At 50.4% G+C, this 22,456-nt stretch overlaps 9 protein-coding genes across 9 annotated transcripts; 4 read left to right on the top strand and 5 right to left on the bottom strand.

Moving 5' to 3' along the window:
* Positions 1-364: 364 nt before the first annotated feature.
* Positions 365-2,587, top strand: BO79DRAFT_198683 (uncharacterized protein; the record flags this gene model as incomplete). The annotated part of the gene is made up of 2 exons (XM_025681364.1): positions 365-393; positions 513-2,587. The coding sequence occupies 2 exons, from the start codon at positions 365-367 to the stop codon at positions 2,515-2,517; spliced, it is 2,034 nt and encodes a 677-aa protein (XP_025537540.1). The 3' UTR covers positions 2,518-2,587.
* A 249-nt stretch (positions 2,588-2,836) lies between these two features.
* On the bottom strand, positions 2,837-5,075 carry erg12 (mevalonate kinase). The gene has a single exon (XM_025682748.1). The coding sequence runs from the start codon at positions 4,906-4,908 to the stop codon at positions 3,289-3,291; it is 1,620 nt and encodes a 539-aa protein (XP_025537539.1). The 5' UTR covers positions 4,909-5,075; the 3' UTR covers positions 2,837-3,288.
* A 2,657-nt stretch (positions 5,076-7,732) lies between these two features.
* Positions 7,733-8,870, top strand: BO79DRAFT_198679 (3-hydroxyacyl-CoA dehydrogenase family protein; the record flags this gene model as incomplete). The annotated part of the gene is made up of 6 exons (XM_025681363.1): positions 7,733-7,801; positions 7,859-8,038; positions 8,088-8,253; positions 8,317-8,337; positions 8,406-8,532; positions 8,588-8,870. 6 exons carry the CDS (start codon positions 7,733-7,735, stop codon positions 8,868-8,870), a joined length of 846 nt encoding a protein of 281 aa, XP_025537538.1.
* A 644-nt stretch (positions 8,871-9,514) lies between these two features.
* BO79DRAFT_288959 (putative cation chloride cotransporter) lies at positions 9,515-13,629 on the bottom strand (the record flags this gene model as incomplete). Its single annotated transcript, XM_025688741.1, has 4 exons — positions 12,911-13,629; positions 12,262-12,853; positions 12,047-12,212; positions 9,515-11,995 (listed from the first exon to the last, which is right to left on the bottom strand). Exons 1-4 carry the CDS (start codon positions 13,422-13,424, stop codon positions 9,515-9,517), a joined length of 3,753 nt encoding a protein of 1,250 aa, XP_025537537.1. The 5' UTR covers positions 13,425-13,629.
* A 186-nt stretch (positions 13,630-13,815) lies between these two features.
* On the top strand, positions 13,816-16,622 carry BO79DRAFT_198673 (putative amino acid transporter). Its single transcript, XM_025681362.1, has 2 exons — positions 13,816-16,189; positions 16,252-16,622. The coding sequence occupies exons 1-2, from the start codon at positions 14,102-14,104 to the stop codon at positions 16,414-16,416; spliced, it is 2,253 nt and encodes a 750-aa protein (XP_025537536.1). The 5' UTR covers positions 13,816-14,101; the 3' UTR covers positions 16,417-16,622.
* A 109-nt stretch (positions 16,623-16,731) lies between these two features.
* BO79DRAFT_176934 (pyruvate transporter MPC1) lies at positions 16,732-17,970 on the bottom strand. The gene is made up of 4 exons (XM_025679885.1): positions 17,846-17,970; positions 17,562-17,634; positions 17,240-17,398; positions 16,732-17,164 (listed from the first exon to the last, which is right to left on the bottom strand). The coding sequence occupies exons 1-4, from the start codon at positions 17,916-17,918 to the stop codon at positions 17,092-17,094; spliced, it is 378 nt and encodes a 125-aa protein (XP_025537535.1). The 5' UTR covers positions 17,919-17,970; the 3' UTR covers positions 16,732-17,091.
* A 269-nt stretch (positions 17,971-18,239) lies between these two features.
* BO79DRAFT_288956 (small nuclear ribonucleoprotein-associated protein) lies at positions 18,240-19,644 on the bottom strand. The gene is made up of 6 exons (XM_025688740.1): positions 19,470-19,644; positions 19,373-19,381; positions 19,245-19,316; positions 18,744-19,170; positions 18,642-18,686; positions 18,240-18,586 (listed from the first exon to the last, which is right to left on the bottom strand). The coding sequence occupies exons 1-6, from the start codon at positions 19,494-19,496 to the stop codon at positions 18,504-18,506; spliced, it is 663 nt and encodes a 220-aa protein (XP_025537534.1). The 5' UTR covers positions 19,497-19,644; the 3' UTR covers positions 18,240-18,503.
* Positions 19,645-19,778: 134 nt separating this feature from the next.
* BO79DRAFT_35369 (60S ribosomal protein uL5) lies at positions 19,779-20,754 on the top strand. Its single transcript, XM_025689115.1, has 4 exons — positions 19,779-19,854; positions 19,965-20,112; positions 20,232-20,481; positions 20,591-20,754. The coding sequence occupies exons 1-4, from the start codon at positions 19,852-19,854 to the stop codon at positions 20,715-20,717; spliced, it is 528 nt and encodes a 175-aa protein (XP_025537533.1). The 5' UTR covers positions 19,779-19,851; the 3' UTR covers positions 20,718-20,754.
* Positions 20,755-21,544: 790 nt separating this feature from the next.
* Positions 21,545-22,238, bottom strand: BO79DRAFT_176928 (uncharacterized protein). Its single transcript, XM_025679884.1, has 2 exons — positions 22,055-22,238; positions 21,545-21,946 (listed from the first exon to the last, which is right to left on the bottom strand). The coding sequence occupies exons 1-2, from the start codon at positions 22,214-22,216 to the stop codon at positions 21,698-21,700; spliced, it is 411 nt and encodes a 136-aa protein (XP_025537532.1). The 5' UTR covers positions 22,217-22,238; the 3' UTR covers positions 21,545-21,697.
* Between the last annotated feature and the right edge of the window lie 218 nt (positions 22,239-22,456).

Genomic DNA, 22,456 nt, shown 5'->3' with positions numbered 1-22,456 from the left:
ATTGTTTTCCTCATCCTTTCATGTTCGTCTGGTACAACAACCACTACTTGACCCCGGGTCTTTTCCTGAGCCACTATCAGTGGCGGTCACCGGTGCATTTTCCAAGCACCCAATGCAGAAATCTCAGTCATTGTCCACAATGATTCATAAAGGGCAACGTGCGTTTCCCGAAGAGGATAAAAAGTCCCCGGGCACAGTTCATTGGCCCGCGATAAGGCCCAGGCAAAGTGTCCCCCGCATTCTCCAACTTGACATGGCCATCGTCTCCTCATCCTCTGCCATATCCACCTGTTCGCTTTCTTTATCCTCAACTTACCATGAGCCCACCTCGGACCGATAATGCGTCGTGTCAAAAAGTCTCGTAATGGATGTGCCCGGTGCAAGAGCAAACGAGTGAGTTGAGTATCTTTTTGAGCGGTGGCTACATAGTCCCGCCCCATGTGGCCCCAAACATTAATTTGATGCTCCGCCATTCAACAGGTAAAATGCGGGGAAGAACGACCTCATTGTAGTCGATGCACCCGTCTGGGTGTCAATTGCCCTGGGTACGTCCAGTCTCTGCGCTGGGTCACCAAGTATCCGCCGCAGGCCCCCGGGGAGTCGAACAAAGATTCCACTGGCGATATTCCCAGTGATTCTCGCACTATCCCGAATCAATGTTCCGATCCCAAAAATCTGACTACCAGCCCTGCCGACTATGTTGACCCACTGACACAGTCGTTGGCCACGGACAATGACAGCCTAAACTTCACCACTTCCGACGACCCGGCCAATCCGCGGAGTCTGGAATTAGGCGGACCAAGCGGTATATGTGACAACTTATGGGACTTACAGCAGTCAGGTTCGCTACCGGAACTGGCAGACCTCCATTCTCCAGCATCGGCATCAGCGGCTAGCCAAAATAACCCGGCATTGAACTTCGAAACACCGGGAACTAATGCAGATGATCCATTCGGGCTGTTCTCTTTGGCCGCACCGATTCTGCAAGATGAACCTCACATCTTTTCTGGCTTTTCACCTTCTACTATAGTACGCCAGTACCCTCCACCTGGCTCGAGGCCATCACAGCGGGACTTCACCTCGATTCCGCAGCCCCTCAACAACCCTTCGTGGACTCTCGTGGAGTACTACTTTAAAGAGGTGGCGGCCTTGTTCTCCAGCTATGACAGTCAAATGAACCCATTCCGGTCGACGGTATCCCGACTATGGGGCTCGTCATTGGCCATGTGTCGAACCATGCAGAGCATGGCAGCCGCAACCCTCGTCCACGACTTTCCCCAGTTCGGACCACTAGGCCGGAAAATGCGTGATGAGGCAGTTGACATCATCACAAAGGAATCTACTCTGGACGACAAGTCACTCCTAGCGTTGCTCATGCTTGGCCAAACGGCCAGCTGGCACGACCCAAAGGACCTTGGCATTTCCTTTTTCAACCTGCTACGAAATCATCTGGACGCCAAACACGCCGGGCCACCAGTGCCAGGCCGTAGCAACAACCATCAATTTTTCGAAGAAGCTTTAGTCTATTGGGAGATGCTCCTGTCCTTTGTGGCAGATGATTCGGTGGTCTTGCCAGGATCCGCGGCCGCCACAACAGGTGAATCGCTCGTCCTACAGCGCGTTCCTCATCCATGGACAGGCATAGCGCGCGACACCCAGCATACCGTCCAAGAAGTAGGAAGGCTTATACGTCGAGAGCGGAGACGGATTCGCTCCCGCTGCTTCACCTCACACTCAGATATTGCACGAGCCCAGCGCGCCATGGCAAAAGCAACAGAGCTAGAAGAACGACTTTTGGGTCTAGCACACCCAGCCGAAGCCGAAATCATCAGCCCGGGCGACGACGAAACCCCGGTCTGGCATCTTCTCACAATGGCCGAAGTATATCGCTGTACCGGTCTAATGCAATTATACCGGGTCTTTCCCGACCTTCTTCGCCGACGACTACCCACACAACGGCCTTCTCCAAACTCACAGGCTCCAGATTCAGCCATGCAGGATCCGTTCCTCTCTCCTCCAATGGGCAGTAGTACACCCTGGTACTGCGACCCTTCATGTCCGCCCCCCAAACCCACCGACCCTGCCGATCCAACCACCACCACCGCACATTCAGGCTCTGAATCCGACACTTACTACGATACCTGGCTGACCGAGTTCGCCCTCACCACTCTCTCCCGCCTAAAAACCATTCCACTTGAGTCCCGCACCAGATGTCTTCAGCCCTTCCTCCTCGTAGCCTCGAGCAGCGAGCTTCGTCTTCCCCGCCTGCCCCCACTAGACGCTACTCTAGACAGCAGCAACGGCCCAAGCATCTCCTCCCACGCCATCGACGTCTCGCAAACTCGTCGATTCATCCTTGGCCGGCTCACCTCGTATCTGCACGTGCTTCCTCCCAAGCCCATTAGCGTCTGTCTGCAGCTGGTGCGGGAGGTTTGGCGGCGCATGGATGCCGGGGAACCGGGCGTTTATTGGATGGATGTGATGATAGAAAAGGGCTGGGAGACAACGATGGGGTAGTCTTTCGTTTCTTCCTCAAGTTTGCTTCAAGTACCAGCTGGGGACTGTAATGAATGATGCACTTGAAAGGATATAGTATTTTCTTTTCCAGGTGCTTTGTTCATCTTGCTAGGGGTGTATATTTAGCGTTCCATAGTATTAGTACTAGTATCTAGTTTGTTTCACTGGTGATATTTTCGCATCGATACATATTCCGTACTTAGTACTGACAAAAACTGGCAATTCTTGAAAAGATTCGGTAGTAGTATAGTAGTAGTATTGTGTTTTCATTCCTAGGAACATTGAATTCAAGCATACTACATATAGAAGCTGAATACTTCTTGACTTGAAATTCGCATCGCTACATCACTTAGATACAACATAACCCATAGAAATGCAGACATAAGTTTTCCACTGAAGCAGGAGTCCCTAATGCAGCATCTGAAGTGAATTTGAAAACAAGAATATTGAGGGAACCCATCAAGGTGAAAATGGAAAAAAATAAGACAAGAAAAGAAAAGAGAGATCAATAAATTGTGTATGGATAAGGAATACTATATTCCGTGGGTAGATAAGAGGCGTGTCAAGAAATCTGGAAGGAATTATTATACACAGAAGGGAAGAAGATAGTAAGTATAGTGAAGCCATAACAGAAGAAAGGGGAATTGAAGGTCGATTAAACAAATAAATATGCAATCGTGCAATGCCCTAACACCAAGCTCGGACGTAAGGGGAAATGATCGTAAAAGGTTCAAGCAGGATGAAATGAGAGAGGGTGAGGGAAAGTTGACTTCAGACAGCTCGTTTCCAGAACTTCCAGCCTTCCCGACGTTCTTGAACGCCGACGCCAACAAGACGCTCAATGCCTTCTGGTCCGTCGGCGTTCTCAAACTTCTGCTGGTCGATCTCTTCGCCGCCCTCTTCGTTGGTGCCGTTGTGTAGCACCGCTGGCCAGAGGACTCCAATACCGTCTCCACCCAAGGTTGTCTCATACTTTGAGAAATTCTCTGCAGCGAGCTTGCCCTCCAGCTCACGGAGCGCGTCCGCGCTAGCATCTGGGCGCAGGAGTGTGATTGCACAACCACCGCCGCCTGCACCGGTCAACTTTGTCCAACCGATATTGGCAAAGTCGACCAGTTCCCGGATTCGCTCCAGTCGCGGATGAGATACCCCCAGGGAAACTAGGAAACCGTGATTGACACGAACCAGCGTTCCGATATGTTCAAGAGTCTCCTTGTCGATACTATCGCCATCCACCCCCTGGATCGCATCTTGCGCAGACAGTGTGACCTTGTCGATGGCATCAAGGATCGATTCGGTGACGACTGGATGTTCCTTCTTGAGCTTCCCAACTTTGGCAACTTCAACCGCCGTCGAGCGGCTCTGTCGTGTGTCAACGAGCAGGAGCGGCAATTCCGGGAAGTTCGGTAACGGTATGACTTTGGGGGGCTTCGAGTAGTCCTCTCTCCTGAAAATCACGGCCTTGCCGCCGGTGGAGACCGTGTTGTCCACACCACTTGGGTTTCCGTGTATACATAATTCTCCGACAAAAGCCCACCGGTTGATACGCTCGATCTGTAACTCCGCTTCATCCGGGGGCTGGTCATCATGGGGGCCTGCTAGAGTACGGATCTGAAGTAGCAACGCAGCACTGAAACAAGTGCAGACACTGGCGCTGCTTCCAAGACCTGCACCCATGGGGATAGTTGAGCGCAAAGTATATATAGCTCCTGGGTGCTGGGGTGAGCCCAAGGAGCAAAATAGGTACAGAAACGCCAGCGCCGACCCTTTGTGTTTCTTCCGTATTTCCTCGGATGCCTTAGGTGATATGTCTTCAACACACGGTTTTAAAGAGTCGTACAATTCTTGGTCGAGGCTGGTCACTAGGTCGTAATAGTATTTCTTCTTGGAGGGCTGTTTGAAGAGGTCCCAGGGCAGATCGTCAATGTTCCAGGTGTGGTTGAAATCCATGTCCCTGAGATTCAAGGTGATGGTGCGCTGCGATTTGGACAGGGTGGTTACGAGAAAGTAGGAGCGGAGGGAGATTGCGGCGGCCATGGCAGCCTTGCCGTGCACGACGGCATGTTCACCGAAGACGATGACCTTGCCTGGCGCGGACACCATGAAAGGGGGCGCCATCGGCGACGAAGCCTTGCGGGCCATGGCTCTTTTCACGGGATCGATCCCGTTGGTGGGAGAGGTGGCAGGGACGCTAGAGGTATTGGTGATAACGGTGGTCGCTGAAGTGTTCGAGGCGGCGTCGGAGGTATCAGGACTATCGTCGCTAACGGTGACGGTTTTGGACGGAGGTGGAGGGGCATGATCGGGTATCAAATGGGACATGTTGCGACGCTGGCCAGCTTTGGAGGCTCTGAGACTGCCGTTCTTGCGACGTACTCGCCCGTGGTGCATTACTGAAGCGAATGGATAGGATACGTAACTTAGGGGGTTGCGATGGATTCGGGGGGGCTGAAGGTCGGGAAGGCTAAGCGTTAGGACAGTTGGACGATGGGCATGGCGAGAGAGAGAGACTAGGAGTCGCGCGGGGGGGGGAGAGGATTAATGAGAGAAAAAAGGACCGCAAAAGGGCGCCCAAGCCAGCATGCGTGAAAACCGAACAAGAAGCAAGAGAGATTGAGAACACGAATCGCCGGGGCAGTTGATCGGACGGCGCGAGGCAGGGATCGCTGGATGCTAGAAGGGGAAGCCGGGGTGGCAGCCAATCATCAAGCCCCAATTGTGCATTAGTCACCGTTGGACGGGCGGCCATCTGACAATTGCTTCTTCTGGCCTGCGTTTAATCCTATCGCCTTGCAGCGCCCATTTCTTCGTGGTCTAGATTCTACACGGTAGCCCTGAGTCTGATTACCATCACTGCCACCTGCTGCACTCTTTCGTGCTCTCTGCCCTCCCCGCGAGCAAGCAAATCACCTTTTTCCCTTCTAGCTTTTGTAGCAAGGTAGTAGCACGGCGTCATCCAGACGCAATCCTCCAGAGGTCGGTGCGTAGGTATCTACCCCAAAGCATGGGGTGTCCACTCATTGCTACCTTGATGCTACATTGGTCGGGTATACCGAGCACGACACCCAGTTTGCAACCGGTTTCGCCTAGGTTGGCGAATTCTCCCATTCAGCCGAGTATATATTCCGTCTAACCTCTCGGGTGTGAGCTCTGACTGGATGATTCCAGTAGGCATAAGACGGGGGACTGATCGGAGACGGCTTCCGGAGTATATCTGTTCCAAATTGCATCTCCAGCTCGTAGGCAAACACGTCAGTCTGAACCTTCCACGGCATATCAGCTTGGTAAAAATAAGAGCCCGGGTGTGAATGGCCACTCACTGCAGCAATTGATGCCTACACACCTGCTAAAGGCCACCTGAGTTGGGCTGACATTGTCTGGTATCAACTGTTCCTCTGATGCATCTCTCGCTTCCGATTAACACAATCCATTCTCTGGCGGTGATCCTTGCTTTATCAACTTCAGCTCTAGGGAGTATTCTGCGCTTAGTATGATCGTAGTAAGCAATCTGTAGGGAGCTCGTCTTTCAGACAGTTGGAGTCTTGATGTAGGTTGATGTTCAGATTAATATTGGAGTCCATCAAAATCGCTCTTCTAGCCATTACAAGCAGCTGGGTTGACAATGATTGGAATCATTTATCATAGTCATTTCCAAATGGGAAGGAAAAGAAACAGCAACTTGCGATAGTATTGTTCCGGGCATGAGAGTGTTAGTCCCAGGCCAGGGGAACGGTAGTATGCAATTGATGGCAGTCAGATGATTCCAGATGCAGATGGGGCCACTGCCAAAATGCAGTTGCAAACTGGCCCACCACATGCCATTCGCTCCTCGTGCAACATGCTGGGCTTTCATCAACTTTCAAACTAGACCACATATCATCTGCACAATATCAACCTTCTTCATAGAAAGGGATAATCAACATGATTCTACTTGATTCTTTGGCTTCAGTCATTCTTACTGACCCATCATAACTGTTGACTGTCATCATAATATAGTACCGGTTACGAGTCACTGCACACTTCCTGTCCAAGAAAAATGAGTATACAAGACAGGCGTCAAATACACAATAGCGCTCTCTCACCTAATGGGTCGAGGAACGATGTCATTTTTATGACATTAGAACGACAGACACAGCACTCAATTAACTACTCCCAGCAGGTTCAGAGCCTCGAACCTTTTGATGCGGAGTCTGGCAGCATTTGAGGATCAAGTTCGACTATTTAGTGGTTGCGATCTTCATCTGAAGAATTGCATGATCGTCTCATGGCATGATAGGGCCATGTCTCAAAGGGGCCTGAAAACCACTGTATCATCCTGAGCTCACATCAGAACAAGATTCTTTCCCAATCGGAACAGGATGGTCTTGAACATTTCTTCTGGTAGGTGATCAGTGCCATGCCGTTACTCATGCAAACCACATGAACTCCTGTTCGAAGACTTGCCAGTCTTCAAGATAATGGCTGGAAGCAGAGTAGAGACATATCGTTCGCCACAGGACTTTTAGTTTTTAGGTTCCAAGCCAAGAAAGAGCCGGTTAACATAGGCTGAAACGATCTGTTACATGTCTACATCATTCCGATAGACTTTATACTTCCTTGCTCTGATATTTGACGTTTCCTTCCCCGGAAAAATATACAAGGACCTGACCAAACAGAATGCAGACTGTCAGCCAGGAACCAGCCACCGGCCTCACCGGCCTCGAACCCCGACCACTAGAAACGTTCTTCAACGAGATCGCGATTAGGCGTTACAAAACTACATGCGGCAGATTGTTACCGAAAGTGTCAATCGACTAGTCACTCAAGCTTAAATGCCGCATTATGCAGAAGATAAGCGCCGAACTCTGCGCCAGGTCGATCATCAATGCTTTGCTCCCCAAATTGCCATGAAAAGAAAGACTACTGGTTTGGGAGACTAAACCAAATGACATTGCGGTAAACCCCCGAATCAAAGCCAGTTCCTGAAACGAGCAAGAAATATCTATCTGGAACCAAGTAAATCCTAAATCAAACCTGCGCTGTTGTACAGATCAGGGTATTAACAGGAACGGACTGTCAAAAATTACATTGACATCAGTAAGTGGATAAAACAGTTCGAAGAAACAGCGTTTTAGCGATGAGCTTATGTCCATATAAACACGGCCTTGCCTGCAGCCATGAACCTCAGATTCGAATCCCAAGATAACTGAACAACCTTACAAAGTCAAGTCAGCAAATGTCTAAACTTCTCAACGCTGTCACTCTGCTCGGTGCAGGCACTCAAGGCTCGCGCCTTGCTTTCATGGTATGTCTGAGCCTCCCATTTTGAATCAGAGCTTTGGTTTAACTAGTATCGAAATAGTGGTCTCGCCAAGGGAGACCAGTCTACCTTGTCGACAAAAGCCCTGCCCAGCTAAATCAGGCATTAGCTACCATACAACGGCTAAGAGCCTCCGAACCAGCTGGGAAGGATGGCAAAATAACCAGTCTCACTGTTGACGATCTGGACCCAGCGCTCCACGACTCCTGGCTCGCTATTGAGGTAGGGAAGGACCACCAAGCACTGATACACCCTAGCTAAACCCTGTCAGTGTGTCCCAGAGGACCTGGAATACAAGCGGTCCGTGATGCTGGACCTCGATAGTAGATCGCACTCCCAGACAATCATCGCGTCAAACTCGAGCAGTTACTCCATCTCGGACATTTGTCATGGACTATCCCTCAAAGCAGATGATCGTTTCGTCAACCTGCATTCCTGTAAGTCCAATACCTACCAAGAACAGTCCCATGAGCAGCAACACTAATTATTACTTTTCCAAGTCTGGCCACCCGAGACAACAGGTAAGGAAGACCAGATCTAACACAAACAAGAAGAAGCCTTTTCATTGTGCTAACTCCCCCGGCTTCAGCGATCGAAATCATGGGCTTCAGCCAAACCCGACCCGACATCATCCCTCTACTTATGAAAGAAACCCAAGACCATGGATTCCAGCCCTTCCACGTCCGCAAGTCCTCAACAGGCTACACCTTCAACCGGTATCTCGCCAACCACGTTATATGGAGCATGGGCATACATGCTAATCCTGTATAGCATCTGGGCCGCCATCAAGCGAGAGACACTCATGGTCTTAGAAGAGGGCATTGCAACACCCGAGGAGGTTGACCAAATCTACAAGTGTGTGCTTAACACGCCCCGAGGACCCTGTGAGCTGATGGATATTGCTGGATTGGATGTGATTCTCGCCGTCGAGGAACATTACGCCAAAGTGAGGATGGGAATCCCTAATGCGCCGCGCAAATACTTACGAGAGATGATCGAACGTGGTGACCTAGGTGTCAAATCCGGCAATGGCTTCTTCAAATATACTACTTAGATTGGGAAAGCCACTACTGTCTAGTAGCACTGTTAGGATGTGCGCCAGTTTGGATCAATGGACATGTCTTTTCTGTATACATTATATCATGCTACTTTCTGTGATTTCTTAGCTTTAGAGCATACATACAGTTTTTATGTTCAATATTGCTTTGGAAATAGTCATAATCTGATATACACGCGGTAAAATGAACGGGAATCTTGATAAAAATGGAGGGACCTAAGGAGTTTATCAACTGGAAAGAGGCGAGGAAAGCATGCTTGCTGGTATCCTTACGTCTACGGTCTCTGGTCCTTGTTATCAATATAGAAGTTGCATTGGCAAGATTGCTTGATTGTCTCGTGCAGGCGTGGGCCTATCCTTGGGAATATTTGAGTGTACTGATAAGGGAATAGCGAGTAGTGGGCGTTGATGGGTGACACAGCTGGGATGGGCCAAATTATCGGTTATTGAAGTCTACCAGTACTACTAGGCTCGGTGACATGATAGTAGTATGGGTTCATTCATGGAGAAGGACAATATCTTCAGGTCATTATTAACATATGCATATGCTATGAACAGTCAATGTACCAGTAGTCGTATATACTATGGCCTAGCGAAAATGTGCAATGCCTTGCTCCCCTTTTTATGTTCATGCCCTTACGCTAGAGATTCATCGTCACAGTCATGCTGTTGCTATGGACCAGCAGACACGGCGGCAATCCTTGCCAGAAGACTGTCAAGTCGCTCAGGTACGAGGCACTTGCTGCCTCGCTCTGTGCAGTGCCTTCGGACGGCGATGGCAAAGTTGTGAATAGGACAGCTGTATCATCACTGTGCTGGTTCATCAGTTCATTCAAGATCAAGTGCTGCGCCCGACTAGGGAGATCATTGAATGATAATGGAACTGATGCCTGCCTTGGATATCCAGACGCGGTTTTGGGGACAGATGGCCCTGAAGAAGAGCGTCGTGTATAAATGGATTCAATCCGGTTAGATGTGCGTGGAGGAGATGCACTAGGAGCGAACATGATTGAAGGGCCCGCGCCCTCTTCTGTGTTGACACGGGCTTCAGGGATTGGCGATGAGCTGAATCGGCTGCTGGACGGCGACCGGTTAAATTTTGGCCGGGATGGACTTGACTGGGACTTGGGGGATGTCCCATCGTCGCATGTCATAATGATTGACGGAACTGCCTGATCCGGTGCAACCTCTTCGGTAACCTTCTGTTTTGCCTTAGAGGATCCTGCCAGTTCTGATTGAGGACTCTGGATCTTGTGTTCGGCTTCCTGGCCGTTTTCTTCTTCGTCGTCTTCCTCATCCAGGTAAGGCGGAAACTCCCCTTCGTCACTGCTCTCACCTGTGCTGCTCTCGCTGCTGTCGTAGTCAACAAAAGCATCCAGCAAGCGATGGGTTTGCATGCCTAAGCTGACACTTCCAAGCCCTCTGAAGCTCGAAATTGATCGCCGGCGCTTGGATGACTCCACCAATTTCCTCAGCCCACCGGCTAAAGGTTGTAGTGGCTTGTGAGCACTTTCGGGGCTTTGCATGGGCCAACTAGGAATCCGCTCGTCTGCCCTTTTGATAGCACCCACTTCAGCTCGCTGCTGAGCTTCATGCTCACTCCTAGATTTCTGTATATCCTGCCACCATTCTTCGTTCCGTAAAGCTTCATGGACTCGGGGCTCCGCATCCTCGGTCTCCGGTGAGATGTCGCCGTTCACGATGATACGGTAGGTTTTAAGAACACCGCATGCCAGCCAGAAAACCAAGACCTCGGCCTCTATCCTTAGCTTCTCGAGAAGCGCTTCGACCCTTCCTCTCTCGTCCTCAACGTCGGTTTCGTACTCAACGAAAACAGCCACTCGAAGCTTGTACGTCTTTTTCCACGACGGTACAGTGTTGAGGATACACCCTAATTGTAAGATGAGGGTGTAGGTGTCAAAGTTAGTGGTTAGAACATTCTTCTTACTTTCACTGTCTGCACCGAGCTCTGCGCTCATCTGTATCGGCCAGAGGTCAATGTACTTCTTTGTGTGCTGTCCGTGTGGTCCAGGAAGCTCGAGATCCTCAAATCCCTTCGCCACAGCAACGTTCATACGCAGCTTGAAGAGCAGATCTTCTAGGATGGTCACATATGTCTTGGTTGACATCGGTGGCTCCTGCGAACCGTCTTCCGATATCACAGGCACCAGTTCGCGAGATATGCGTCTTCCACCCGATTCCCTCCGACCTGAGAGGGATGGTCTCTCAACCAAGGATTTGCCTTCGCGGAATTGATCAATCACGACTATGTTTGGTCTCATACCTCCCAGTCCAGCACTTAGTGTGACATTACGGACACCCCATTCAGCAGTGGGAGAGACTGTAATATTGACAAAGGCCTTCACTCGGGAGTTCTCAACGAACTTGGTCCATGCAGTCTGCTGCCGTCGTGCCTCTGGCACAGCGGTGGTGAAATCATCTGTCACGAGCACATGGCCCAGCACAAACAACCCTCCTTTCTTCAGAGAGTTACAAAATGAGATCATCTTAGACTGCTCGCTGAGATCGTTGACGAACAACAGAATCTGAGGCCGCCAGAACTTAACATGCTCCTGGCGAAGCCGAAGCAGATATTTTCGCACTTGATGATAGATCAGACTCTGGCTGACATCACCCCAGGACTTAGGAGGCGAGGTGTAGTGGATTAGCAGGAATAGCATCATCAGTACACCTACGCAGCCTGTGGCATAGATCCCGTCAACGAAGAACATGCTTGCTCCGCATACCAAGGTGCCTGTCGCTGCGGTTTTCCAGTTGAAGTAGTGAAAAGACGGACGAAAATTGGGAGCAGACCCGATCTTTAGGAGGAAACAGGCGAGATTCGTCACAAGAAAGGTCATCAGATAGGTCATTGTAACGAAGGATGCGATTTGGTTGATGTCAAAAAGCATAGTGAGTTGTGCAACCATGTAAGTGACGATGATTGCGTTAACGGGCTCATCAGTCTTCCTGGTACCCTTGCCGAAAAAACTTAGGCCAGGAAGCAAGCCGTCTCGCGCAACCGCCTGAAGCAGTTTTGCTGAGCCAATCACTCCCATAAGAGCAGAGAAAAAACTTGTCGCGAATTCTCCCATGAGTATAACTGCCCCGGAAAGATTTGCCTGTACTTAGTGAGCGACGCACGCTGTTCAATCCATGTAATCATTACATACCACTTGAACAACGTTTGCATTTTTGTAAAATGATTCCCGGGTGATCGAAGCAGCCATGGCAAGAATTACAATAGCATAGGTGATGAATGTCAAGACTAGCCCACACAGAGTTCCCTTGGGAATCGATTTGCTCGGGTTCTTAAGGTCACCAGACATGCTCGCGCCGCTGTTGGTACGTGAGCTTGGTGTTCTTAAGTTCTAGGAAACGTACCTACGCGAATATACCACCAGTAGCAGGGAACAGGATCCCGAATAGATCCTGGAAATTCTCCCGTCCACGTATTTGGCTGCCAGCAGCGCCTTTGGTAAGCTTGGGTTTGAGATTTTCTAGCAGCGTCTGAAGCCGCAATCCTGTGAATTCTACCCCAACCTTTGGGATGCTGAATGGCTTCATGAATACGGCAGAGACTGGTATGCTGAAAGTCGCGATGAGGAGAATGATAAGCAACCCGTTGCTAGCTCTGGAGAATATAGAACTTCCCGCTAAGCATATCGCGGTACACATGATGAGGATGACAGTTCCCCAGAGGTATTGCCACCAGAAGCCTTCTCTAAGGAAATTGCCCCAAGTACCAGACTCAGACCCGAAGTTCTGTGTGAAACAGTCAACAAGACCGACGGCATTCATACCGGTATTCAACACATAACCCAGGTAGAACACTATCCCTATAGATCCACCAAACTCAGGACCTAGCGATCGAGATATAAGATAGTATGCTCCACCTCCTCGTACTGTTCCGTTGGTTGCAATAGCGGATAGAGACATAGTCGTAACGAGATTGATCGTGTACGAAGCGACCAGTAAACCTACTCTCTGTCAGACCCCAATTGGCTTGTGTGGGTGATGATTGAAGGGCGCCATACCTAACATCCCTAATAACCCAGCTTGGCCAAGGATGAAGCCAAAGCGAAGGAACATCAGGATACTAAGGACGTTCAAGGTGGTCGGCACAAAGACGCCAGAAAATGTCCCAAGCTTATCAGGATTGTCAAGCGTACGGTCTTTCTGGCCATCTCTCTCCTTCTGACCCTCTCTGAAGGGCCCAGGGGGCGAGCGATTGGCATTTAATCTCTCCCTAGGGAGTTCATGCTTTCCGTCACTCCCCTGCCCACTCCACCAACGAGCAACATTATCGATGATGTTCTGTTGGGATTGTTGTCGGCTTTCGGATGAGCGGTGATGGAAATGCGGAGGCTCGTGCGAATGTGAGGAGGAATTCATCCTCCCGTGGAGGAACTTGCTACTTTCTTCGGGGGATGCATTGGCAGATTCGCTCGGATCCAACCTAGAAACGTCTTCTTCAGCCGCCCGCGTGGAGAAATTGGGTCTCCTTCGGGACAGAGACTCCGAGGCACTGTCAGCCCGTCCGTCAGTCATGGATATAGGGCCTCCGCTCCTGGTTGTAGGAGCTTTTCTCCTCCCTCATACAGCAATGACACAATTGAAAGCGGACGAATCGGAGGCGCAAGGACAATGAGTTGGTGCTAAGACCGGGTAAGAGTAATTTGCCTGCAAGCACAGTAAGAGCTACTGTGATGCAAACCAGCAAGGACCTCTCAGGGCCATGCACGTTGAGTTACCGTGTAACGAACAAAGGATAATGGAGACGCGAAGTCCGAGTTCAGATCGTCGGCGATGACCTCATGTGCCGAGCGACAAACAAACAATGCAAAAGTGGTCACTGGGTCTGGCAGTCTGCCTCATCTGATCTCCCTTATCTCATCCTCGTCTCTCCATCACTGCTATCGTTCCTTTGTTGGCCCGTCCTCATCTTTGTTCATGATTGTCATGGTCGACAAGGCGCGGGGTGTTTTGGGGTGCGTGGAAACAACAGGAAGCCTAGTCCCTCCGCATACATTGCGGTGAACGACTTGCGCCTCTCGCATTATCGATCCTCTCAACTCTCCTTCTCCGCTCTTATCAGCCCTTCCTACTTCGTAGGCATTCCCCCCATGATCCTGGTTCGCCTCCGAAAACTCAAATAGTACGAATTGTTTTCGGAATTAACCAAGTTCTCGTACTCCGAGAAAAATTCAATATTGCTTCTTGTCAACATGTCATCCTCCAGGATGTCTGACAACGGTGAGGGCTCATCCTCTCAGCGTAACCGTTCAGCGTCGCCGATCTCCACGTCCGCGATGCGCTCAGGATCACCTGCAGGAGATGTTTCTTCTTCTTATAGGCATGCCTCGATAGCCCGTCTAGCATCACCAATTCCTTCTCCCTCGAATTCCTATTCGTCAAGACAGGTACCGCTGCCGATTCAACCAACCGCAGCAACCAACCAAGACCTTCGGAAAGTCGACAATCCGTCATCCTTACCCGGCCCCGGACAATCCATGATTGCATCTGCGCTCCAGGACTACCTCGGCCGATCTCCTCCTCCGAGAGCGGGTACCCCTCCGAGGCGGACTGCTTCGCCTGGCCTCCTGAACCAGCCTGTCAGGTCGAACTACGGTTCCTTCGATAACAAGGCTGGGAGAGAGGGTTCGATATATTCAGCTGGCCCATACGAGGATCCCGAAGTTGTCAAGAGACATTTGGTGCAACCCCAGAATGTGGTCGAAAATCGGGATATTCACTCTTCTGGGGGTGCCCAAAGTAACGCCGAGGATGAGTTCTCTAGTCTGCAACTCCAGGGTGGTGATATCACGAGACAGGTGTACAGATGGGCCGAGGATGCAGAAGCTGGAAGCTCATTGCGGAAACCCCACCGCAGCAGGAGCTTCAGTCATGCTCGACCTGCACCTGAGGATGAAACCACGAACATCAACAGTATCCGTGTCCCAGGAGGTTTCAGAAGAGACTATCTAAGACGGGCAGTAGGCCCCAACCTCCCTGGAGATCTGGATGGCTCGGGTGCGCAGGCTTCTGCTGCTCAGCCCCAGCTTCCAACAAGCAGCTTTCTGGAATTTCTGACTCTATACGGTCACTTTGCTGGTGAAGAGCTTGAAGAGGATGACGAGGTCTTGGGTCCTGATGAGTACTTCTCATCGGATACTTATGATGAAGCAGAAGGCAGAGAACCAGGTGAAGACTCAGCCCTTCTCAGGCCAGACACAGCTGGCCGGAGGAAGCGCAAGCCACGCGGTGGGACGGGAACCAACACGCGGACCGGAGCAGCTTTGCTTCTACTCAAGTCTTTCGTTGGTACAGGAGTCTTGTTCTTGCCGAGAGCTTTCTTGAACGGTGGCATGCTGTTCAGTAGCATGGTACTTCTTGGTGTATCACTACTCAGCTTTTACTGTTTCATCCTCCTGGTTAATACGCGGCTGAAGATTGATGGTTCTTTTGGTGACATTGGCGGTGCGCTCTATGGAAAGCATATGAGGCGCATCATTCTCGGCTCCATTGTGTTGAGTCAATTGGGCTTCGTCTCGGCATACATTGTTTTCACGGCCGAGAACCTACAAGCCTTTGTCCTGGCTGTCAGCAAATGCAAATCTTTTATTGACATCAAGTTTATGGTGCTGCTGCAGCTGGTCATCTTCCTCCCTCTTTCATTGATCCGCGATATCAGCAAGCTCGGTTTCACTGCCCTCATTGCAGACCTGTTCATCATGATGGGGCTGGTTTACCTCTTCTATTACGATTTCTTGACTATCTCCAACCAAGGCGGTGTTTCGGATATCATATCCTTCAATCCATCCACCTGGACACTTTTCATCGGCACGGCTATTTTCACATATGAGGGCATTGGTCTAATCATTCCCATTCAGGAATCAATGAAGCACCCGCAAAAGTTCCCCGGTGTCCTCGCCATGGTGATGGTGATAATCACGATCATCTTCCTCAGCGCTGGTGCGTTCAGCTATGCGGCATATGGATCCGCAACGAAGACGGTAGTCATCCTCAACATGCCTCAGGATGACAAGTTTGTAAATGCTGTGCAGTTCCTGTATTCTCTGGCGATTCTTCTCAGTACCCCACTGCAGCTCTTCCCGGCCATTCGAATCTTGGAGAACGAGCTTTTCACTCGCAGCGGAAAGTACAACCCCAGTATCAAGTGGAAGAAGAATTGCTTCCGTTTCTTCCTTGTCATGATCTGTGCATTTATTGCTTGGGGCGGAGCAGAAGACTTGGACAAGTTTGTTTCGCTTGTCGGAAGTTTCGCCTGTGTCCCCTTGATTTACGTATACCCGGTAAGTTAACTATTGACGTACCTTCGTCTAGTCCGCCAAATCGATTACTAACTTCTGCTCAGCCTCTACTGCATCTCAAGGCCTGTGCCCAGTCAAGACGACAGCAGATTGCCGATATCGCACTCTCCGTTTTTGGTGTCCTTAGCTGTTTGTATACGACCGCCCTGACGCTCAACAACTGGATCAATGGGTCAGACGTCAAAGCCCCCGGCTACTGTGACTCATAGATTGTGTAAATGTCATGATTGTTATACCGTTCCTTCGGATCGGATCTCTGGATATGAATGATTGATGCTACAATGTGAGGCCATCGTCCATTCGATGGATTGGCCTATACTTCTTGGTCTGATTGCTAAACCCCTGTTTGATTAAATCTTGTTTATTATTGCTGTATTCTCGATTGTATTTGATATAGACTAGAGATTAAATTGCCAGTATATGTCTATTTTGACCTTGTCCATCCTCCCTTCTAAGCAGATAACACTTACTCAAATAAATGAAGTCGACTACACAAAGCTTTACCAGATCATCAATGTCTAAACCTTGTTGATGCGCAAAAACAAAAGCCTATATACAGAAAACCCCGGCATGCCCAGCTGCTAGATACAAAGATATCTCATAGTCAACAGCAGAAAACCCCCCACCAAACAAAACTACCAATCCCAGCGCCACTATTAATAATACAAGTGGCTGGAGCCTTCATCTTGCCCCATATCTTACCTGGATCATCCCTCAACGTACAGGTCTCACATTGATTTGGCGATTTGATTCATAAAATTGTGGTATTGTCTACTTAAATGGGTAGGTAGGCAGGCAATGCTGCTGAAGACGTATGGGGTATTCATAAGCCGCGCAGCAAGCGGGATGAGGCGATAAAGTCGAGAAAAGGAAGATGACGTCGTTTAAGCGCCAGCCTCGGTGGCATCCTTGCCCTGTTTGGCGGCCTCGGCGAGCTGAGCTTCACGGCCTCCCCAGCTGTTGATGCGAAAGTCAGCATTATCCTTTCATGTCTCAATGAGGGTGGGAAGATAGAGCCATTTTGTGACGTACTTCCAGTAGTTCAGGTAGCGGTATCCTTGGGTAAGCTGGGCGGAGAAGTTGACGGCGTGGCAGGCGAACAGGAGGTAGTTCTTGGGGGAGACGGCAAGGGCGTAGCGCATGAAAGTTCCCGAGTAGACAACGAGAGCACCGGTCATTTGGCCGGAGATACTGTGTAGATAGAATGACAGTTAGCAAACATATTATTGGTTAAGAGGGTGCTGGCATGTTCGTCTGGGCTATTCCGATAAGCTCTCAAAGCTTAATTCGATGTGCAGTGTTTATTCAGGAAAGGAACTCCGCGGAGCGAGGGGAGGTAATTGTAGCGACGTACATTTCAGGGTCCTTCTGAGTATCCATCACCGCCGCAATGGGGATACCGAAGTTGGAGGCAGGGCCCCAGAAGTCTAGTTAATATCATTGTTAGCCAAGAGAAATTGCTTTTTATGAACCAGATTTGGCTAAGTAAGAGCTTCGTGTTCGTGACCGATAACATGTGCTGAAAGGATTCATTGAAGTTGCTCATCAACCCCTTCAGAACATGTCTTACGGCAGACATTCTTGTCGGCCGATCTCGGTCAGGAACACGGAGAGGGTAACGGTGAGGATTGAACGTACGGGTAGAGCAGAAGTAATCCAGGGCCTTGTTAGACCGGATCTTCGCATTGATTGCCTTGATTGCAGCGGCCATTTTGACGACTCGAAGGCTTGGACTGAAGTGAGGAGTGGAGAGTTGATCAGAGGAGAGTACGCAGGGCCGAGCGGTTTGCTTTCCTCACTCCGTCACCTGCAGTCCGCGCCGGGCGGAGTTACCCGGAGACGGTCACGTGCACTATATCCCTGCGAAGTCGTTGGTTGAATCGGACCTGCTAGGTGCTTACTGCGTACTACTAGGCTTAAATCTACACCTGCAGCTGTCCAATCGCCGTAGAATTAAAGTATAGTCTTACTTGAAACAGAGAAATTAAAGGCTTCAAACCCTCATTAGGATTCACTAATACAATTGAGTGCTCGAAATACATCTAGCATTACTTCTGTCGGTCCTATCCTTATTTCGGTCGACCTTTTCTTTTGTCAGGGCATTCCCTGCATCCGCACACGCCGCAACGCCTTTGCCTGGTAAAACTCGGGGTGCTATGCCTATTCGTCTGAGGTTCGTCAAATAGGCGACTAATGGGAAGTGAATATTGTTCGCTTGATTCGTAGTTCGAAGTATCTGCCATGCCGGTGTCATGGCCAGGTTGCAAGCCATCATGCTGCTGCACATACTATCAAATCACCGTCCACCAAAGCCGGGTGGAGGGAATCCGCGGCCCTGTCCAGGGGGCTGGAATCCCGGTGGGGGTTGGAAAGCACCCGCTACAACAGCCTCAGTTAGCTCATGAACCATAACGCGTAACCTTAGGATACTTACGAGGAGCACCCTGAGGCGCGAATCCCGGGGGAGGAGCGAAGCCAGCTGATAGCTTATGTCAGTAACCATGTTCAACCATTGAGCTCCGAAGTGCAAACTTACGAGGTCCACCAGGGGCACCACCACGACCAGCGAAGCCCGGAGGGGGAACTCCAGGGAAACCACCACCAGGAGGGAAACCAGGGAAACCGCCGGGCGGCGGGGGAGGGCCACCAACACCCGCAGCAGGGCCTCCCAGACCAACCGGCAGACCACGTCCAGCGGGTTTGCTAATTCCAGGGCCAGCTGCGAGAGTGGCAGCTGCGGCAGCTGCACCAGGGCCAGCAGTACCAAGTCGGGCAGAGGGATCGGCGGGAGGAGGTCCATCAACGGAGCAAGAGACGACATGTGTACCGCGAACAATGGTAAGACCCAGGGTGCGCTTTTCTTCGGCTTCGACAAGAGGTGCGTTGGTCGAACCGGCGGCGGGCTTGGACTTGCGCTTGACGCGACGGAATTCTTCTGTATCGGCGAGGACAAGGTTCATGTGCTAATTGACTGCGTCAGCGACCAGCGTACTACAAGTATTATCCGATGGCCACTGAAGGGCCCGGGGATATATACCTTATCGAAAGCGAGCATCTGTCCCGTCATCTGTCGGCCATCATTGAGGGTGACTCTCATCCGGTAGTTGATCTGAGGATAATGTCAGGTTTGACGCGCGAGTAAAATATGTACCGTCAGTAACTTACGAGGTTTTGCTATCAGAATAAAGAGAATGAGTTAGCCACGCGAACATGGGTATACAAGCTGATATCAACAGCAAAGGGAAGGATCCGATCAACTCACCATCTTGCCCTGCTTATTAGCCGCCATGTTGGGCTATGAATGCGCACGAGTGCGACTTGAGTAAAACCAAAGAATTGTTTTGTGAGATGGTAGAAGGGGTAATCTTCTACTTAATCGTCACTTTGTCCTTACTGAGCTGTCGCGCTCGGAGTGAAGGTCGGTCGAGGTCTGCAACACTTTCTCCAAGCGGCACCAGCTCGACTTGCTACGGGTCGGAGGTCCATGAGGCGCGGCTCTGCGGCTTGGCGCCAGTCGACCGCGCCAAGCCACTAAGGGCTCTCGCTTCCCACTTTCAACCCACACATTTCCCTTTTACACACTTTTCGATCCTTGAGTTTCTTCCAACCAACCAGTCGACCAGTTCACGCCAAAAGCAGTCGCCATGGTATGTTGCCCATCGCCAAAACACTTTTCAGCATTGATATAAACCCGATTCTCGAGACTCCGAAAATTTCATAAGCAAAAATTTTTTCTAACATTTTTGTCGCCATGCAGTCGGAATCCAAGGACAAGTCCGCCAACCCTATGCGCGAGCTGCGCATCCAGAAGCTCGTGCTCAACATCTCCGTCGGCGAGTCTGGTGACAGACTTACTCGCGCTGCTAAGGTGCTCGAGCAGCTGAGCGGTCAGACTCCGGTCTACAGTAAGAACGCCCGAACCCGATGAATCCGAGAATTTCGAATACGAAGCAGCCGAGGAAGGAGGATATGACAACTTTGATATGGAATGGATGGCTGATGGGATGATTTTTTCAACGTTTAGGCAAGGCCCGTTACACCGTCCGTACCTTCGGTATCCGTCGTAACGAGAAGATCTCCGTCCACGTTACCGTCCGTGGCCCCAAGGCCGAGGAGATCCTTGAGCGTGGTCTTAAGGTCAAGGAGTACGAGCTCCGCAAGCGCAACTTCTCTGAGACCGGTAACTTCGGTTTCGGTATCTCCGAGCACATCGATCTGGGTATCAAGTACGACCCCGGTATCGGTATCTACGGCATGGACTTCTACTGCTGCATGTGAGTGCACTCCAACCTCTACGCAGTCCTAGTTCGACAGATCCATCGGTGTCGATCCAGGTCGGGCAGGACAACATCCAGGCATCAGGAACTGACTCGGAATTACTAGGACCCGCCCTGGTGAGCGTGTCGCCAAGCGCCGCCGCTGCAAGGCCCGTATCGGCTCCCAGCACCGTATCACCCAGAACGAGACCGTCAAGTGGTTCAAGAACCGCTTCGACGGTATCGTCCGGTAAATGCCCTCATCCACGGGGTCTTCAGGAGGGAAAGCTCCGGGGTTGTGATTATGATGAATCGATCAAAAAATGGTCAGAAAAGGAGGCAGGCGTTCTTGAAAATCATTATCGCTCTGCTCTGAAATATGGCTTTTCTACCACGGCATGAGGTTAGGCGTGTTAGAGATATCAAATTCCCAAATTTTTCATACGCATCCACTTTTCTCAATGAAGGCTTCACGAAGGGTGATGATTTCCGCATAACCATTGATGAAAGGTCTCCCATGATGCTTTTGCTGTGTTTTGCCACTTGTACCACTTTCAACACACAGTGGTGCTATAGTGTGCATTTGGCCTGAAACTCATATCTCTGAGATTGAGTGTTTCCTTTTGCGAGATGTGCTTCTAGCATTATTCTCTGCTACCCCAGGACTGATGCTTAAGAAACATGGGTCTCAACACCCTGTTTCTGTGCTCAATCTCGGCCTCGTAGTGGTATCTTTGAATACTCTTTGAGTAGATAAGCCGACCGACTCGTAGCAGCCAAACTGGCTATTGACCGACCGCGCTTGTAGAGTCTAGCCCAATACCCCGGGTCTCTAGTACTACTGATTGCCGCTCGACAGGCATGCTACCAAGTTTTTGATGGGGAAATTCTCTGTGAAACAGCTTAGGTTTGGGTCCAAGGTCCTAATTACGTACCAATTTTGGCATGTATAGTTTGGGGCTGGCGAATCTTGCGACCGCAGAACCCCGCATTCTACTAATCCCTTACGATCCAAATGTGCGATCAAGCAAACGCTAGTCAAATTATGTCTGTTGACTATTACAGTAGTCATCATACGTACATGCAACATAACTTCGTCGAGATAGCATAGCTATACCTCGCCTGACTTGACTAAATAGCAACAATATTCGCATAAATCACTGAGGGATCTGGCCCCTCGCGTCCAACATTTCCGATGTCATAGCATTTCATCAAAGAAGGGAATTAGTTGGGATTATTTACTACCTCCTCTCGTGTATCCATCCCACCACTTGGCGAAGAATCCGCCCTGCTGGCCCTGCTCGTTCCAGCTTTCACGGCGTGTATTGAGAGTCTGGTCAGTAGAGTTGCGCTTCTGACTTGTCAGACTCTCAAATAGGCTGGATGCGCCATGGCCGGTTGAGCGTCTTCTATCCCCAACGCTGGGGGGAGGGCTGTTGCTCAGATTGGCAGAGTTGGAAGACATATCCGATGAATCAGAGCCCTTCATATGGAGAACGGTTAGTTAGTGTAGATGCTAGGAGTGTGAAGGTGCCAATCATCAGGCTGAAGTCAAGTGCTTGGGATGATGACAGAAACTGTTCAGACATACGCGTCTGTCGGAAGTGGCAGTGGCAGCGGTGGTGGTAGGGATCGAAGGCCGACGGTAGGTCTCAGGAGGACCTCCTCGCACCCAGACGTTGAGATGCTCGTAGCGATCACCGACAGTGCCATGCCAATGACGGGGAGACTGGGGCTGTTGGTTGTTGCTCATGGTTCCTCTTTTCTTGTACTTCTTGGTTCTCGATGAGATCGAAGGAGCAGTATCAACTGCGTGCTTCGTAAGTTGAAGTGAGGATGTGATCCATAGGAAAAGGGACTAAACAGGTGCATGTGTATGGCAAACAACCGCGGGTGAATAGCAGCCAAATCGATCACGGGCTATGGTTACATAGCTCTTTCATCATGTAACCGGGAGGCTCCGGTGTCATCTCAACGACAGATAATCAAAGAA

The sequence above is a fragment of the Aspergillus costaricaensis genome (assembly GCF_003184835.1).
Source record: "Aspergillus costaricaensis CBS 115574 unplaced genomic scaffold BO79scaffold_24, whole genome shotgun sequence".
Classification (NCBI taxonomy): domain Eukaryota; kingdom Fungi; phylum Ascomycota; class Eurotiomycetes; order Eurotiales; family Aspergillaceae; genus Aspergillus; species Aspergillus costaricensis.
This window is presented reverse-complemented; position numbering and strand designations above follow the sequence as displayed.

Bases quoted from the DNA above. Each gene is read 5' to 3' on its own strand.
- erg12 (XM_025682748.1), bottom strand. From the start codon at position 4,908: ATGCACCACGGGCGAGTACGTCGCAAGAACGGCAGTCTCAGAGCCTCC.
- BO79DRAFT_198673 (XM_025681362.1), top strand. From the start codon at position 14,102: ATGTCATCCTCCAGGATGTCTGACAACGGTGAGGGCTCATCCTCTCAG. The intron at 16,190-16,251 runs GTAAGTTAACTA...ACTTCTGCTCAG, and splicing joins CCTTGATTTACGTATACCCG to CCTCTACTGCATCTCAAGGC.
- BO79DRAFT_176934 (XM_025679885.1), bottom strand. From the start codon at position 17,918: ATGGCCGCTGCAATCAAGGCAATCAATGCGAAGATCCGGTCTAACAAG. The intron at 17,399-17,561 runs GTACGTCGCTAC...CTATCTACACAG, and splicing joins ACTCAGAAGGACCCTGAAAT to TATCTCCGGCCAAATGACCG. The intron at 17,165-17,239 runs GTACGTCACAAA...TCGCATCAACAG, and splicing joins CGCTACCTGAACTACTGGAA to CTGGGGAGGCCGTGAAGCTC.
- BO79DRAFT_288956 (XM_025688740.1), bottom strand. From the start codon at position 19,496: ATGGCGGCTAATAAGCAGGGCAAGATG. The intron at 19,171-19,244 runs GTATATATCCCC...GCAGTCAATTAG, and splicing joins AGATGCTCGCTTTCGATAAG to CACATGAACCTTGTCCTCGC. The intron at 18,587-18,641 runs GTAAGTATCCTA...AGGCTGTTGTAG, and splicing joins CGCGCCTCAGGGTGCTCCTC to CGGGTGCTTTCCAACCCCCA.
- BO79DRAFT_35369 (XM_025689115.1), top strand. The intron at 20,113-20,231 runs GTAAGAACGCCC...TTCAACGTTTAG, and splicing joins CGGTCAGACTCCGGTCTACA to GCAAGGCCCGTTACACCGTC. The intron at 20,482-20,590 runs GTGAGTGCACTC...CGGAATTACTAG, and splicing joins ATGGACTTCTACTGCTGCAT to GACCCGCCCTGGTGAGCGTG.
- BO79DRAFT_176928 (XM_025679884.1), bottom strand. From the start codon at position 22,216: ATGAGCAACAACCAACAGCCCCAGTCTCCCCGTCATTGGCATGGCACT. The intron at 21,947-22,054 runs GTATGTCTGAAC...CTCCATATGAAG, and splicing joins CTGCCACTTCCGACAGACGC to GGCTCTGATTCATCGGATAT.